The sequence below is a fragment of the Fukomys damarensis genome, unplaced genomic scaffold, assembly GCF_012274545.1.
Source record: "Fukomys damarensis isolate Sample0158 unplaced genomic scaffold, DMR_v1.0_HiC HiC_scaffold_14, whole genome shotgun sequence".
NCBI classification, from domain to species: Eukaryota; Metazoa; Chordata; class Mammalia; order Rodentia; family Bathyergidae; genus Fukomys; species Fukomys damarensis.
This window is the reverse complement of record NW_022900926.1, coordinates 54,823,102-54,838,639: the sequence shown is the minus strand read 5'-3', so window position 1 is coordinate 54,838,639 and position 15,538 is coordinate 54,823,102. Positions and strand designations below refer to the sequence as shown.

Here is a 15,538-nt window from a genome sequence, read left to right as displayed (position 1 = left end):
TATTAGTAGTGATGCTTTTATTTTTGTGCTTGGAGTCCCATAGATGGGAAAGGTTGTGCCTCCTAATTACTTTGCCAAAAGGTTGAAGTAGTTCCCATACCCTTCAGTATTCAGGAGTATCCATTGCCATTCTTGCCAGAACTATTCATCACTACTCTTTGTAATTTTTGCAATTTAATGGCAAAGAAGTTGACCCTCGTTTTTTGCATATTTTCCATTTATATTTTCTTTCATGTGAATTGCCTATTGTTTTTTGTATTGCTTTTCTTTTTTTTTTTTTTTTTTTTTTTTTTTTGGGACTGGGGATCGAACTCAGGACCTTGTACTTGTGAGGCAGGCAGCAGAACCACTGAGCTAGATCCCCAGCCCTGTATTGCTTTTCTTTAAACCAATTTGTAGGAAACTTAATCCTTGGTATTAAGAATGTTAACCTCTGCTTGTAGATACCACATTGTTTGTGTTTTCTTCTAGTCTATTTATTTATTTATTTATTTTTCCGTACAGAAAATTTTAAATATCTAGTCAAGGTATTAGCTTTTAATCTTTTTAAATTAATTTTATTGGTACATTTAAGGTATACAATATAATGACACTCATTGTTGGAAATTTGCACTTTTATGTAATCAATCTTAGTTCTTATTTTCTCCCCATTCCCCTGCTCTTCCTGCAGCCCCTCCCAATCTACAAAGACTTTGTTTCCATTTTGTTCATTTTCTCATATTAATTCCATTCCTTCTTTCCTTTCCCCTACCCCTCTCACTTCCCCTTCTCCTCTGTCCCTTTTCTTCCTATTTCACATTATCTATTATACCTTTTAGTCCTTATTTACACTTTCAGTTTCTCACACTAGAGAAACTGTTTGGTATTTGCACATGTATGTCTTATTAATTTCACTTAAGAGTATGGCCTCAGTGTGTATCCATTTAGCTATAAATGTCTTTAATTTCTCATTTTTATGGCTGAGTAGTGCTCCATTTTATTTTTAAAAACACATTTTCTTTATCCAGTCTCCCATTGATGAGCAGTTAGAATGTTTCTAAGTTTTAGCTATTACAAACTGTGCTGCTATGAACATGGGTGTGCATATATCACTGTGGTATGATTCTTTTAATTCTTTCTAGCCATTCTTTCTAGGATAAGGTGGAATCTCAGCATTGTTTTCATTTGCATCTCTCAAATGACCAGTGATGTTGAACATTTTTTTATGTTTATTCGCTATTTCTACTCTTTGAGAAATGTCTGTTCATTTCAGATGCCCACTTTTTGATTGGGTCCTTAAATTTGGGCCGTCTGATCTTTATGACTTCAGCTATATTCCTTAAGAAATCAGCTTGGAAATTTTTCTCTTCCATTGATGGAAAAAAAAGAATAAGTCATACTAAATTTAAAAAGTCACAAAACAGTATGCATAACAAGTTCCTAGTTTGTTTCATAAGTATCAATATAAATAATGAAATCAGTATAGAATTAGATAAAATTGGAAGTAAATTTGGGGCAAGAGTATGTGAAGATTTTTATTTCTAAATATATCTGTAATATTTGAATTTATATGTGTGTGTCTCACACAAGTTCATGTTTTTAATTGAGATATAACTTCCATACCACAAAATTAATCCTATTTGAAATAGGGAGATAGATCTTTTGTAGAAGGGAAGGGGACAAAGAGATAAAGGGAGGAAAAAAATGAAAGTTGAAATAGAAAAAAAGAAAAAAGAAAGTAACATGTTTACTTTCGGTCAGTCTTCCTAAAATTTCCAAGAAGGGCTTATGGGCATTAAAGGCAAATTGACACATTGAATATATGTGTCTTCTCTGCATTTAAATACTACAGTGAGGACAGGTATAGTGGCACATGCCTATAATTCGAGCACTCAGGAGGCTGAGGCAGGAGGATTGCCACAAATTCAAGGCCAGCCTGGGCTACATAGTGAGTTCAAGCCCAGCCTGAACTGAAGAGCCTGAACTGTCTTAAAAATAAATAAATAAAATAAAACAATATTCTGCATAGTCATCAAAAAATGTTTACCCTATTAAAGTGAACTATTTAGTGACTTTAATGTATTTACAATGCTGTACAAACATCTTCACTGAATTGAGAACATTTTCATCACTTCAGAAGGAAACACTTTACTCATTAGAAGCTACTCCTCATTGACAACTTCCCTCATTCCCAGGCAACCATTAATATACCTTCTGTCTCAGCAAATATGCATGTTCTAGACATATCATAAAAATAGAATCTTGCAATATTGTTTCTCACTTTTTCACTTAGCATCATGTTTTAAAATGTATCCTTACCGTTAATGTTCCCACAGATACATTATCACATATCAGTAAATCATTCCTTTTTTTTTTTTGTACCAGGGATTGAACTCAGGACCTTGCACTTGTGAGGCAGGTGGCAACAACACTAAGCTAAATATAAATACCTGACCCATCATTCCTTTTTAATTGCTCAATAATCTTCCATCATGTTGACCCATTTTGTCGAGTTGTACCACATTTTTTGGTACATCATTGGCTGAGGGATTTTTGGGTTCTTTCCACTCTCATTATAATAATGCTGCTATATGCATTCAATTACAATCTTTTTGTAGATATATTTTCAGTTCTTTTCATCATGTACTAGGTGTGGAATTGCTAAATTATGTCGTAATGATATTTTACCCTCTTGAGGAACTACCTTACTGTTTTTCAAGATAACTGTACCATTTTACACTCCCTCCACAGTATATAAGGAATTCAGATTTTCCACATGTTCAGTATTACCTATCATTGTCCATCTTGTTTTAGAGCCATGTAGTGGGTTTCAGGTATCTTATGAGTTGTAGGTTTGTTTTTTAAATCCTAAAATTCTATTTCCCTTTCAAATACTTCCTACTCAGGGCCAGGGATTTAGCTCAGTGGTGCTGTGCCTGTCTTGCAAGGCCCTGGTTCTATCCCTGGTATGGGAAAAAACAAAAACAAAAAACTCCCTACCAGTCCAGAGTAGCACATGTGCGTACTCTCTCTTTCTCTGCCCCTCCCTCCCCTCTCTCTCCCCCTTCCCCTCCTCTCTCTTTTTCTCTCCTCCCCCTTTCCCCACCTTCAAATAAAACACCTGATTTTATTTTTTTAAAGAAATTTGAAAAAATGTAGAAGCACCGCAATCATTTTCCAAGTAATAAGCTTCCTAGGGAAGCTATTTTGAACCCAAAGCATTTTAATTAATTGTGTATTTTAGTTAAATAACACTAGAGAGAAAGTATATTTTCACAGACAAAAGTATTGATTAGTTGTACTTGCTTTCTTGACAGATTTTATCTTGAGAGGGATGAAAGTATGAGAGTGAGTGTGGGGTGTGAGAGAGAGAAAGATATCCAGAGAAAATAGTGAAATAGTACACAGTGGGAGAGCCGTGTCTAACCCGAATGATGACTTTGACACACATTTTATATATAAAATTTTTACAACCATTTTTGTGGTTTGGTGAATTGGGCATGTTTTTAGAAGTGTCTGTAATTGTTCTAGTTAATAAAAAAGACCTCACAGGGCAGGATAGAAATCAGCCATATTGCTAAGTGAAATAGGGTTTTTGTGTTGTCTGGAACATTCTCATTATGCAGAATTCCAGAAAATACTATATGCTTATAAGAAGAAATTATGTGGCAGAAAGAGAGAGCTGATAAACAGAAATAATACCTCATTGCTACAAAGCAATTCATACTTGCAAAGCACTTTCTCTATCTATTGCTCAGTTTTACTCTTCATAGCAACCTTAAAAGCTAAGTAGGGTAAATGTTCTCTGTCTGACTCACAGATCCTGAAAGAGCTTTAAGACAGAGCTAATGGCCTGCTCAGGATCACACAGTTCATTTGTTGCAGTAGCGTGACTAAATCCCAGGTGTCCTGCATTATGCCAGACCATGAGAATAAAGGGTAGGAGGTCAACTGTGCAGAAACATTTCTTGGTCTAGGTGGGGAGATCTTGACATTGGTATCTGCCTAGCACTGAACTGGCTTCCCCGTTCCATTAACACTGGAACCAGGGGGCATCTTGCTGCTTCCCCTAAAAACCCACTTCTTCATAAAGGAGATAGAAAAAAAGTATTCACAAACTGCTCTTCCATTGAGACTTCTAAAGGAAGTACTTTTTTTTTTTTTTTGCCTTTTTCTATAAAATCTAAAGCTCTACTCTCCTCCTTCAAACACTTTCACCCAACAAACCAGAGGTAGTAGGGAAGTGAAATGTGTGCTCAAAGGAATGGTGAGGTGAAATGGATATAATACCACTGATTACAACTCCCCAAAAAAGTGTTGAGAGCAAATAAAGATCACAAGAAAATCCATCAGAGCAGTACAGTCATTTGGGGATGGGAACTTCTCCCCTCTCCTTTTGTCTCATCTTTGAATTTTCCATAAGAAATTATATAACTTCTAAATCACTTTTTTATGAGGAGGAAGGAGATAAGGATTTAAACCATAGAATGAGTTCTTGTTGGCAAGGTGTTTTCTGTTTGGTGAGAAGGACCCAGCCACAGCCTCCCCTGTTCATTCATGGCCCCTGGCCATGCAGATAGTGCCAAGAAAGATGTATATAAGTTTCATGCACCTTCCAAATTATCACAGCTTCCTCCAGCCTTTGCCAGCTCTTGAAGCCTGAGGTTGCTGCACACATAGAAGGAATCACCCATTTGCACTGCCTTCTAAAGAGCTGGAGTACCCATCCAGTACTTTCTGCGGTCATTGCTTAGAATGCAATGCAGGTACCATGCTAAAAGCCGACCTCTAATCTTGCTCCTATGTGTTCCAGAGGGAAATGAAGAGTCAGCACTTTGGAGATGCTGGATAAAATCCAACAGTAGCTTATTGTGCAAACCATGGCAGTGGCCTGTGGTGCCCTCTTTTGCCCTTGGCTTGCTGACTCAGTGGCTCTTCCTGATTCTCAGAGCCTCTACTGAGAGCCATGGAAGTGGGCTGATAGCTAAAGAGAATCAATCCTCATAAACCCCATATGCATTTCTCCTAAGCAGCCTGTCTGCCCAGGGCCACATGTGGTCACAAATATTAGTGGAGATCAGACAGGTGGTGTTAGTTGGAAGGATTCATCTTTTCTGATTGGCTGTTCCACAATGTTGATGAAGATGCAGTGAATGAAAACCAAACCCCTGCTGAGAAGTGAAATCCTGGAGGAATAAGTGTGCAAAGAGATAGTAACTAAGATGTGCAGCCCTGTTGGGCTCATTTGGGTTGTAATGATTCTCTGCAAGACAGAAGAGCCTCGGCCTTCTTTATTTCAACTTTCTAAGGCCCAGTGCATGTGTGACATTTTAGTGTAAAGTGGGGAATATTTAGGTACCTGAGAGCCTGTGAAGTAGGATGTTCTTCAGATGACCAAAAGGAGTCCTGCTCATTGGCTTGGACTTGCAGCTCTTTATTGAAAACAATAAAGAGATGTTGTAAATTTCCCTCTGTGCCTGCGGCAACAAGTCAGGGACTCCCACTTGTTATCAGTGTGAGTTCTTTCTTGCTGTAGGGGAAGCAAATCTCTAAAAAGATACCTGAGTGAGAGGTTGTGGGGAGTTTTCACGTGGAAGAAAGTCTGTAGTTGACTATTTTCTCATGACTTTAAAAGCAGCTTGAGGACAAAGAAGATGTGGGTTTTTTCTATAAAATGGAGTGCTACTCAGCCATAAAGAATGAGAAACTAGAGACATTTATAGCTAAATGGACGCACATTGAAGCTATACTCAAGTGAAATAAATAAGACACATTTGAGTAAATACCAAATAGTTTCTCTGGTGTGAAAAACTAAAAGTGCAAATAAGATTCAAATGGTATTATTGATAGTGTGAAATAGGAAGAAAATGATTAAAGGGGAGGGGAAAAGAAAAATGTGAAAAAAGGTAAAAATGGAAACAAAGTCTTTGTAAATAGGGACGCGTGAAGCGGGTGAAGGGAGGGCAGGGGTATGGGGAAAAAATAAGAACTAAGATATATCATGTAAAGGTACAAAATCACAATGATAAATGTAACTGTATTGTTTGCTTTACATGTACCAATAAACTTAACGAGAAAAAAATAAAAGCAGCTCGAGTTGCAATAGCTTTGCTGAATATGGCCTTTTGCTTCAAGGACTTTGAAATTAGCATTGTTGATTTTTCCTTTCTCCTGCCAACCCTCTGTTCCATCTCCCTTGTGTTTTCTATTTGCTGTCTAGATGATTTTTAAATAGAGTAGCTCTTAGTATGGAAGCCCTTTCGACTTTCCCTATGGCCAGGACTATTGATATATTTTCTTTCTGAAATAAGTGACAATTTGGAGCAGAAGCAGAATGGCTTTGTTTTCATCAAAGGGGGAAACTCCACAACCCCCAAAAGGGTCAAAACCTCTGCTGTGTGGAAACATCCGTGTTTCCATCGGAGAGACCTCCATGTTATTGACGCGCCATCCAGAATATGAGTGTCTGTTTGTTATCCAAAGGGTAGAAAAGAGAAATCAAACATTCTTTCATATCATTATAAGCCTTGTGCAAACACAGCACCATGGACAAAGATCTTTCCCGATCCGATAATAAGGACCTGTTTGTCCTGACTGCCAGTCTTTAGCAGTAGGAGCAAAGCCGAGCGGAGAATGGTGTAATGTACTCTGCTATGATTTTGCTTTCTTGGGCCAAAATTTTACAGGTGTTATGGTGGAAGTTGAACCAGAGCACCCATTGGGAGCCTTCAGCAAATGCCATGTAGCACAGGCTCAGAGCTCAGAAGCAATCTGACAAAGAAATTGCACCCAACCACAGAAAAGTCAAATAATCATTTAGTGTTTGCCTTTGTGTGGGAGGATTAACTAGCCACAAATGCCAGGAATGGGACTCATCTGCCTTCATCTATGCAACCAAAGAAAATAGCTGTGCTTAGGTTAGAATAGCTTCATTCTAGTCCTCTAAAGAGCACAGACAACACTGCAGCACCTGATGCTAATGAGGGATTCATTTCTTTACCAAAAATGTTTTAATCAACTACACCCCAAACCCATGTATTTTCCTAGCGACTCAAATTGTGTGTTCTGGAGCTGTGCTATCGAACACACTAGCCACACCCTACACATGACTGGTGCGCCCCCAGCAGGGAGCTAGTCCTGAGTTGTGATGTGCTAAAATGGCAAAATATGCCTTGGATTTTAAACATCTACACAAAAATAAGTAAAACATTTCATTAAGAATTTATATTGGGCCAGGGATTTAGCTCAGTGGTACTGCGCCTGCTCCGTAAGTGCAAGGTCCTGAGTTTGACCCCAGATACCAAAAATAATAATTTATATTATTTATGTGTTAGAAATACTTTAGGTATACTGGATAAATAACATTAAAATTAATTCCACATGTTCATTTTTACTTCTTTTTATGTCACTACTAGAATATGAAAATCCCATTATGTGGCTGGTGGTTGTATTGTACAGCATGGGGCTAGCACATGAATGAAGCTTAGGTTTGTAGTGCCATCTGCTGGCCTATTTAAAGCAGACATGAATGTAAGCAGGAATTTACCAATCTGAGCTGATAACACTGTCTTCTGTGCTAGCAACATGCAAGCTTTTTTAAGGATCGTCTGAAGCAAAAAATCTTCTGGGTTCAGAACTGAACCCAGAAATCCCTGAATCATCAAGAGCCTTAGAAAGTATAGTAGCAAGTTTCTTGAAGACGCAGGCCAGTGTTCTTCACCTAATGAGTACTGAGAAACCACAGAGAGCCTTGATTTGCTGCACAGGGCTTCTTATGTGCACTCATTTTCATTAGTTTCTATTCTCTTTTTAGAAATACATCAAGTTTCATAGAATTATAACCAAGTATTTAACTGTATAGGAAGTACACGTCCATCCCTCAAGAGCTTGGCATCCTCTGTTTAGATAATGTCATTTGCCTTGATTTGTCAAGTAGGAATCTTGTTGATGAAGTGCCTACCTGGGTTATCTATTGATGCATAATAAATCATGCCAAAACTTAATGCCTTACATCAACAATAATCATTTAATATCTCTCACGGTTTCTGGGAGTCAGGAATTCAGGAGTTACTCAGATGAGCAATTCTGGTTCAAGATTTCTCATGTGTTTGAAGACAGGTTGCAGTTGCAGTCAGCTGCAAGTTTGACTGGGACTGAAGAATCCACACCCAACATGGCCCATTCGCATGACTGGCCAGGTGATGCCTGGCTGGAGCCATCAGCTCCTGTCCACTTGGGCTCCGCACAGAGCTATGTTAGTGTCCTCAAAACATGGCAGCTAGTTTCCTCCGGAGTGTAATCTAAGAGGCCTAAGATGCAGTTCCTTTTATGACCTAGCCTCTTTATAGAGAAATGCCAACATTGCATAGTGAAAGAAAACGTGAGAAGGATGAAATGACCACCTTGGGAAGATACAGGCTGCCAAAGTAGCAGGCACAGTCACCTTGCATAATACTGGGCAGATAAAAGGGGTTCCGTGTTTTTCAGATGAGGAAGTCGAGACTCGGTGAGGTAAAGTAGCTTGCCTGATGTCTCATGTCTGGTAAGGACTCAACCCAGTTCTCATTCCTAGGCCATGTTGATGGGGCCTGTCCAAGGTATCTCCTTTACGGTGTTGTAACTAAGAATCACACTGATCAACCTTTCCAGCATCCTCAGAATGTGCAGGACTCTCTTCATTCCGGGTCCCTTCATCAGTCCTTGGATGGTGTTCCTCTATAACTTGTCCTTTTGTTGAATTAGGCTATCTGTGTTGTGAAGGAAGTCTTAATTATGCATGCTTCCTTCAGAAGTGCTACAGTCATGAAAAAAACTCACATTTTCCAGTATTTTACATACCACTTGCTTCAAAAATCTCAGGAATGATAACCGTACTATAAGTTGTGTGTATTATTCTGTTTGATTATCCAAATATTTCATTTTACTTGCTTTTGAAACAAGAAAGAATTAATTACTGCTTGCTTCAGTAGTTTCCATATTACTTAGTAATGTTTTTTAAAAGTTTTACCATTTTCTGATGTTCTGCCTGCTGGAATTAAAATCCAGCAATATAATCCTGTCCTGTCATTCTTGGTTTCAGGTCAAGCTTCCTTTTCCTGTAGATCAAATCACAGATCTTCCAAGGAACGATTTTCAGATGATGATTAAGATGCACAAGCTAACCTCAGAACAGTTAGAGTTCATTCACGATGTCCGGCGCCGCAGCAAGAACCGCATTGCTGCTCAGCGCTGCCGCAAGAGGAAACTGGACTGTATTCAGAATTTAGAATGTGAAATCCGCAAACTGGTGAGTTGACCCATCAGCAACCTGAAGTGAGCAGGTGTGATATAAAACTTACAGCAACTACAGCTGAAGAAATAGAGGGAAGTTTGTGTTTACTTTTAAAGTTTCTTACCAGAAAAAGCAACATCTGCAGTGTGTGTGGATGTGCAAGTGTGTAAGAGTGTGTCATATCCTTCACCCATCCATGTAGAATCACATGAAAAGTCATCTGATGTGCAACAATAGCTGATGCTTATGGCACCCGTCTATGCTCGAGGTAGTCTCCTAAACTGTTTTTGGTTGTCTCCCATGCCTGTCTCTTAATCACTTTAGGGGTGTAATACAGAAAACCCTGAAGTAGAGTTGTTTTGTGACACCATCTTAAGCTGATCACATTTAATCTACACCTTTTAAAGAGAAGGAAACTCTGATGCAGAGATATTAGGTAACTATCCAGGATGCATAGAGCTTGAATGCAAGCCCAGGTGTCTGATTCCAAAATGTGTGGTTTTGCCACTGATTTCTCTTCTCCCCAACTGAAGAAAGTAGGTTAGAGATAGAGGGGGAATCACTCATCAAGATGATGTCCTAGCACACTTTGCACTCCCAGGGTCCTTGATTTTGTAGTTCTCCCTTAAAGTGACTGACATCTCTTCCCTACACCTCAGAGTTCAAGCTCCTCCATGTTCAGAATTATGAGCCTCCCTATACCTCCCTTTCCTTGGTAATCATCCTTAAGCTACAGAAAGTAAATAGCGACAGCATCTGGCTCCTGACTATAACTTTGAAGACAACCAACTCAACCTCATTCAGCTTGACCTTTCCACAGACCAAATACTGGAAATTCATCTCCAGTCTATGTCAGACTGAAGAAGAGGGAGGCCATGTAATATGGGTGGAATCTAAGGTTAAGTCCTCAGACTATGTGCAGCAAATCCTTTGCCTCATGGAAAGCCACAGCTGTCCTGATGAGAACCTAAGTGCAAGGATGAGATGTTCGAGAAGCTGGAGGAAGTGTTGTATGTTATCAAGATAGCCCTGAACTTCAGGACTTTTAATTTTTTAATCCAAAGAAAGAAACATCTGCCTGTGTTCAGTAACTCTCATCGTCTATAAAGGAAAGCCCAAGCTCTTTAGTAAGGTATATCTTATGGGAGGTTGGTTAACAGATACCAGGAGAGTCAAATAGAAGTAACAAGTTGTAATGTTCCACAACACAGGAGAGTCATTATAGTTCATAGTGATTTATAAAATGTTTTATAAGGAACTAGAAGAGAGAAATTTGAAGATCCCCAATACAAAGAAAAAATAAATGGTAAAGGAAATGGAAATGCTAATTAGCCTGATTTGATCATCACACATTTACATATATTGAATTACCATATTGTATTCCATAAATACATACATTTATTGTGTTGACTTTAAAATTTTTTAAATGTACCCTGCCTTTTTTGATACAGTCTGTAACAACCCTCCAGCATCACCTTCCACTACCTTCCTAGCCCTTGACCCTAGTAAAATCAAGCTGAGCAATTCCCCCACATCTCCTACTTTTTTATACCTTTGCATTTATGCCCATGCTGTTTGCTTTCTGCTGTGGCCATTTCTCTCTGTTGGCTTTCTCTATTTTCTTTGTGCTTTAAGAATCAAGTTACACATCACCTCTCCAAAAAGCCTGCCTTTTCTATTCCCAGTTAGGCTGGGCCTCTGTCCCAGAACCTGATCTGGCCTCTAGTTTGGTGCTTATCACTTGGTCTTGGACTATCTATGTAGGCATCTGTCTCGCCAGCCCTCAGCCCCAAACTGTAGGCTCCTCAAGGACAAGAACAGTATTTTGATCACCCCTGAATCTCCAGTGATGGAATGGTTGGCTTTCAGGAAATGTCTACTGCCCCAAAACTTACTGGAAATCATGACACTTTAGGCCAAGACATTATGAGTTTCTTCTTTTTTCCAATTTTTTTCTTAATTTTTGTTTGTTTCTTTGTTTTGTTCTGCTGGTATCAAACCCAGAGCTTTGTACATGCCAGGCAAGCATTCTACCACTGAGTCACATCCTCAGACCTAATGTTTTAAAAACAACAAAATATTACTTAAACCACATAAGAAAACAAGCCATTTCTGCTGGTAAATGTATGTATTCTGAAAATCTTGTGTACTTAGGTGACCAAGCCCACCAATACAAGTCCACAGGGTCTTAGGCACGTGTCTAATAATTCTTGCCCAGTACTCCAGGTAGTAGAATTAACTCTATTCGTACTGGAGAAATGACGATCTTGGTAATTGACATTCTACTCAGTTTAATTTTTTAATACTGAACAAATTATAAAATCTAAGCTATATACCAGGCAGATAGCTAAAGCAGCTTGCTAATGTTGTTCGGCTGAAAAACTAAAAGGACATCTCCTTGTTCTCTACCCACTTTTTGTCAGCCTCTCAAATAATTTTCTTGTTTTTTTATTTTTTTGAGACAGGGTCTTACTATGTAGTTGAGACTGCTCTGGAACTCACTGTGTAGCCCAGGCTGGTCTCAAACTCTCAGCAATCCTCCTGCCTCAGCCTCCCGAGTGCTGGGATTGCGCCGCCACACCCGGCCTCATATAATTTTCTGTTTCATTGCAGAATGAGTGCTTTTCATGGTCCTCCATGCACATATGTGACTTAGAGCTTCATACTTTTAACCAAGGTATGGCTTATACTGCCCTTTCTGCAGAGAGAACCAAAACACTGTCACACATGGACACCTCATTTTCTTCCTCCTAGGAACATTGTCAGATGAATAGGCCAATAAGGGTTGGTGCCTTGTCCAAGATGACCTGCTAGAACTGACAGTGAGGTTCTTCTCCTGGTGTCCAACAGATATTGTCCCTCCCAAAGATTTTTAGGCTCAAAGGAGAGAGATCCGGTCCACACACCCTCACTTGTGAGACTTTTCTTCCAAGAAGACTTCCTAAATTGTCCTGTCTCATCGGCTGCCCCATACTCAGGGTACTATGCCCATTTGCCTGGTCTCATTGGGCAGGGTGGCATGGGTGGGCCAGACAGCTTCCAGCCCACCAGGTCCCACCCTGCATGGTCCCCAACAGGCCCGGCACTCGCTTCCTACTCCCACGCTGTCTCCACGCACACCCGCCACTCTGCTATTGCAAACTCACATAATGTATTTCTCTCAAGTTGCACTTGTACATCTGTTTATTTTTCATTTTTAAAACATGTTTTCTTGATAAATTTATAAATATTTTAGCAGGTGCCCTTTCCTCATGTAAATCTCTCTCTCCAACACACATGCCCACGCTGCCTGCCAGATTGCATTCGTGTTACAGCACGTGCAGCTCCCGTGTCGGAGACCCGCTCCTTGCGCTCGTCTGATGCCTGCTCCTCTTTCCCCTCTTTTCTTACCCACCCTCCGCTTTCCCTTCCTGCCTGTGCTTGCAGAGGCCAGGCCAGGACTCTTTCACCCTGCTTCCCACACCTAGTTTCTTCATCTACCTCATCATGTGCACTTCACGGAACCTCCCCATCTCCTGTTCCCAGTACAAATATTGATGATAAAATCTTAATTAGTCTCTTTTCTGATGCGAAATTCACCTGTGTGATCGGCAATATATTTTAATAACACAGGAACATATGTGGGATTTTGTTTAAGGGGAAAACATCTCTAGGGCTGGGCTCTGTGTTTTTGTCTTCTCTCCCTGCTCTGGATCCATAGCACATTCCCCAGCATCCTAAAGAGAATGTATCATGTTCAATTTGCAGTGCTGTAAAGGCCGGAGAGCCTACTGACATTCTGTTGAACCATATGAATTGTTGATGGTCACTTATGTTTGTTTTTAAAATGGATTTACTTCTTCAAAGTAGCTTTAGATTCAAAGAAAAATTAATAAAGTTCAGAGTTCCCAAATGACCCCTGACCCTATACTCTCACAGCCTACCCCAACGTCCCCAACTGGTACATTTGCTATAATGGATGAGCCTATATTGACACAACATTGCCACCAGGAGTCCTTACTTTATGCTACGGCTCATACTTGGTATTGTACAGTCTGGATTTGGACAAATGTATGATATGTGTCCACCATGGTACAGAGTAGATGCCCTGGCCTAAAAACCTCTATGCTATACTTACTCGTCTTCTCTTCCCTCCCTACCCCTGTGAACCACTCATCTTTTTTACTGTCTCCATACTTTTTACTTTATCAGAATTTCACTTGATCTTAGCCAAAAGGCCGAGAAGCGATATCAGAATTTCAGATAGTTGGAATTAATCAACTTTTGCACCTCAAAACTGGTAACATAATATATTAAAGGGAGACTTTTGACCGTAGGGTTTGCAATTAAGAATTTTCTGGCTGGACCTGGGTGTGGTGGCGCACGCCTGTAATCCCAGCACTCAGGAGACCAGCCTGGTCTATGTAGTGAGTTCCAGGTGAGTCTCAACTACATAGTGAGACCCTGTCTCAAAAAAACAAAAAGAAAAAAAAATTTCCAGATGATACTACTTTGTGAAAACTAAATTCCAAGAAACTGGAACAGTGACTCCCTGTAGTTTCCTCATGGGTGATGACTGCTGATTGCTTGCCCGGGCCTCAGAGTGGGGACAAAGAGACGCCTTGGGGATGGGGTCAGTGTCGGCACACATCTAGATGAGCTGCTTGGGTAGAAGACATGGCAGAGGTGTGTCCAGGCTCCCTGGACATGTAAATGTTTTACTGACCTAGTCATTCATGAGTTACATTGTAATAGGAGATACAAAGGGCCGGGGATTTAGCTCAGTGGCGCAGCACCTACCTCACAGGCACAAGGTCCGGAGTTTGATCCCTGGTACAAAAAAAAAAAATCATAAATGGGAGATACAAAATCAAAGGTTGGGGCCAGAGACTTAGCTCAGCTGCTCGCACCTGCCTTGCAAGTACAAGGTCTGAGTCCAATCCCCACTACCAAAAGAAAAACAAAAGTTGGAAAACCCCCAGAAACGAGGTCTTGTGTCTTCCAGTTTGGGCTTGACCAAGGCTTCCGTCTTTTTCCAATGTATTCCAGGTGTGTGAAAAAGAGAAACTATTGTCAGAGAGGAATCAGCTGAAAGCGTGCATGGGGGAACTGCTGGACAACTTCTCCTGCCTCTCCCAGGAAGTCTGCCGAGACATCCAGAGCCCCGAGCAGATCCAAGCCCTGCATCGGTATTGCCCTGTCCTCATACCCATGGATCTCCCTGGAGCCTCCAGTATTAACCCCACTTCTTTGAGTGTGGAGCAGAACATCACAGCCTCCCAGTGTGCGGTGGGAGAAAATGTGCCCTGCTGCTTGGAGCCAGGTACAGCTCCTCCAGGGCTTCCCTGGGTACCCAGCAGCACCTCTGAGAATTGTACCTCTGGGAGGATGTTGGAAGGTACTGACCCGGGAACCTTCTCAGAGAGAGGCCCTCCTCTGGAACCCAGGAGTCAATCAGTGACCGTAGACTTCTGCCAGGAAATGACTGATAAGTGCACGACTGATGAACAGCCCAGGAAAGATTATACCTAATGACTCAGATCTGCCTCCCAGTCCTCACACGTCTCCCATCTAGGTGTTCTTCAGTCAGCCCGTGGCGCTGTTCATCTGTTGTCGTGAAGAACCAAGAAGGAATTGGTGCACACTACAGCAGTCTTAGCAGCAATATGTTCCAACATATCCCCTCCTCTCTTCAAGCAGGAGTGATAGATAGTTACCTTCACAATGGTGCTACCCCTTGCTCAGGCAAGGAAAGACAACAGTGCTGACACTGTCTGTCTGTGGGTTAATTTCAGTCTTCACAGGGATAGACTACAACACCTCTAGGACCCAACCACGGATTTTTTTTCTCAGTGGCCCATGTCACAAACCCTATCTCAGGAATTTCTTCTGAATGTTCAATTTTTTTCATTGAAGACAGCTTCTATACACATCAAAGTTTTATAGCTAGACTGTACATATTATATATAATATATATAAAATATATATATCCATATGCAAAAGTCCTGCATGCCTCAATTTTCTCACTCTAAAACTGGAAACGTCATTTCTCATTTATAAGCAGGTTCCAACATTCCTCTCTTCTTTTGTCTCTGATGCTCAAACTAATTTGGTAACTGTTAACGTGGTTTTTCTTGCTTCACAGTTCAATTTCAATTTGTGCTTATTTATGGATAAAATTCAATGTTGGAAACTTTTTTTCAAGATTTTATTTCAGACCTTTTTTTTTTTTTTTTTACCTGTTTGGTTTAGCTTTGGCACCATCAGATGGTGTCGTGTGAGCATTGTTGGTCTGTTCTTTGTTTTTTT

General features: G+C 40.3%; 1 protein-coding gene across 2 annotated transcripts in view; it reads left to right on the top strand.

Annotated features, from left to right (window-relative positions):
• Nucleotides 1-15,165, top strand: part of Bach2 (BTB domain and CNC homolog 2) — a 270,490-nt gene extending 255,325 nt beyond the window's left edge. For both annotated transcript variants that reach the window (XM_010633229.2, XM_010633230.2), the window contains 2 exons: nt 9,059-9,265; nt 14,279-15,165. In XM_010633229.2, the coding sequence (XP_010631531.1) occupies nt 9,059-9,265; nt 14,279-14,761 (690 nt within the window). In that variant the 3' untranslated portion in view covers nt 14,762-15,165. The remainder of the gene's footprint in view (nt 1-9,058; nt 9,266-14,278) is intronic.
• Nucleotides 15,166-15,538: the final 373 nt, after the last annotated feature.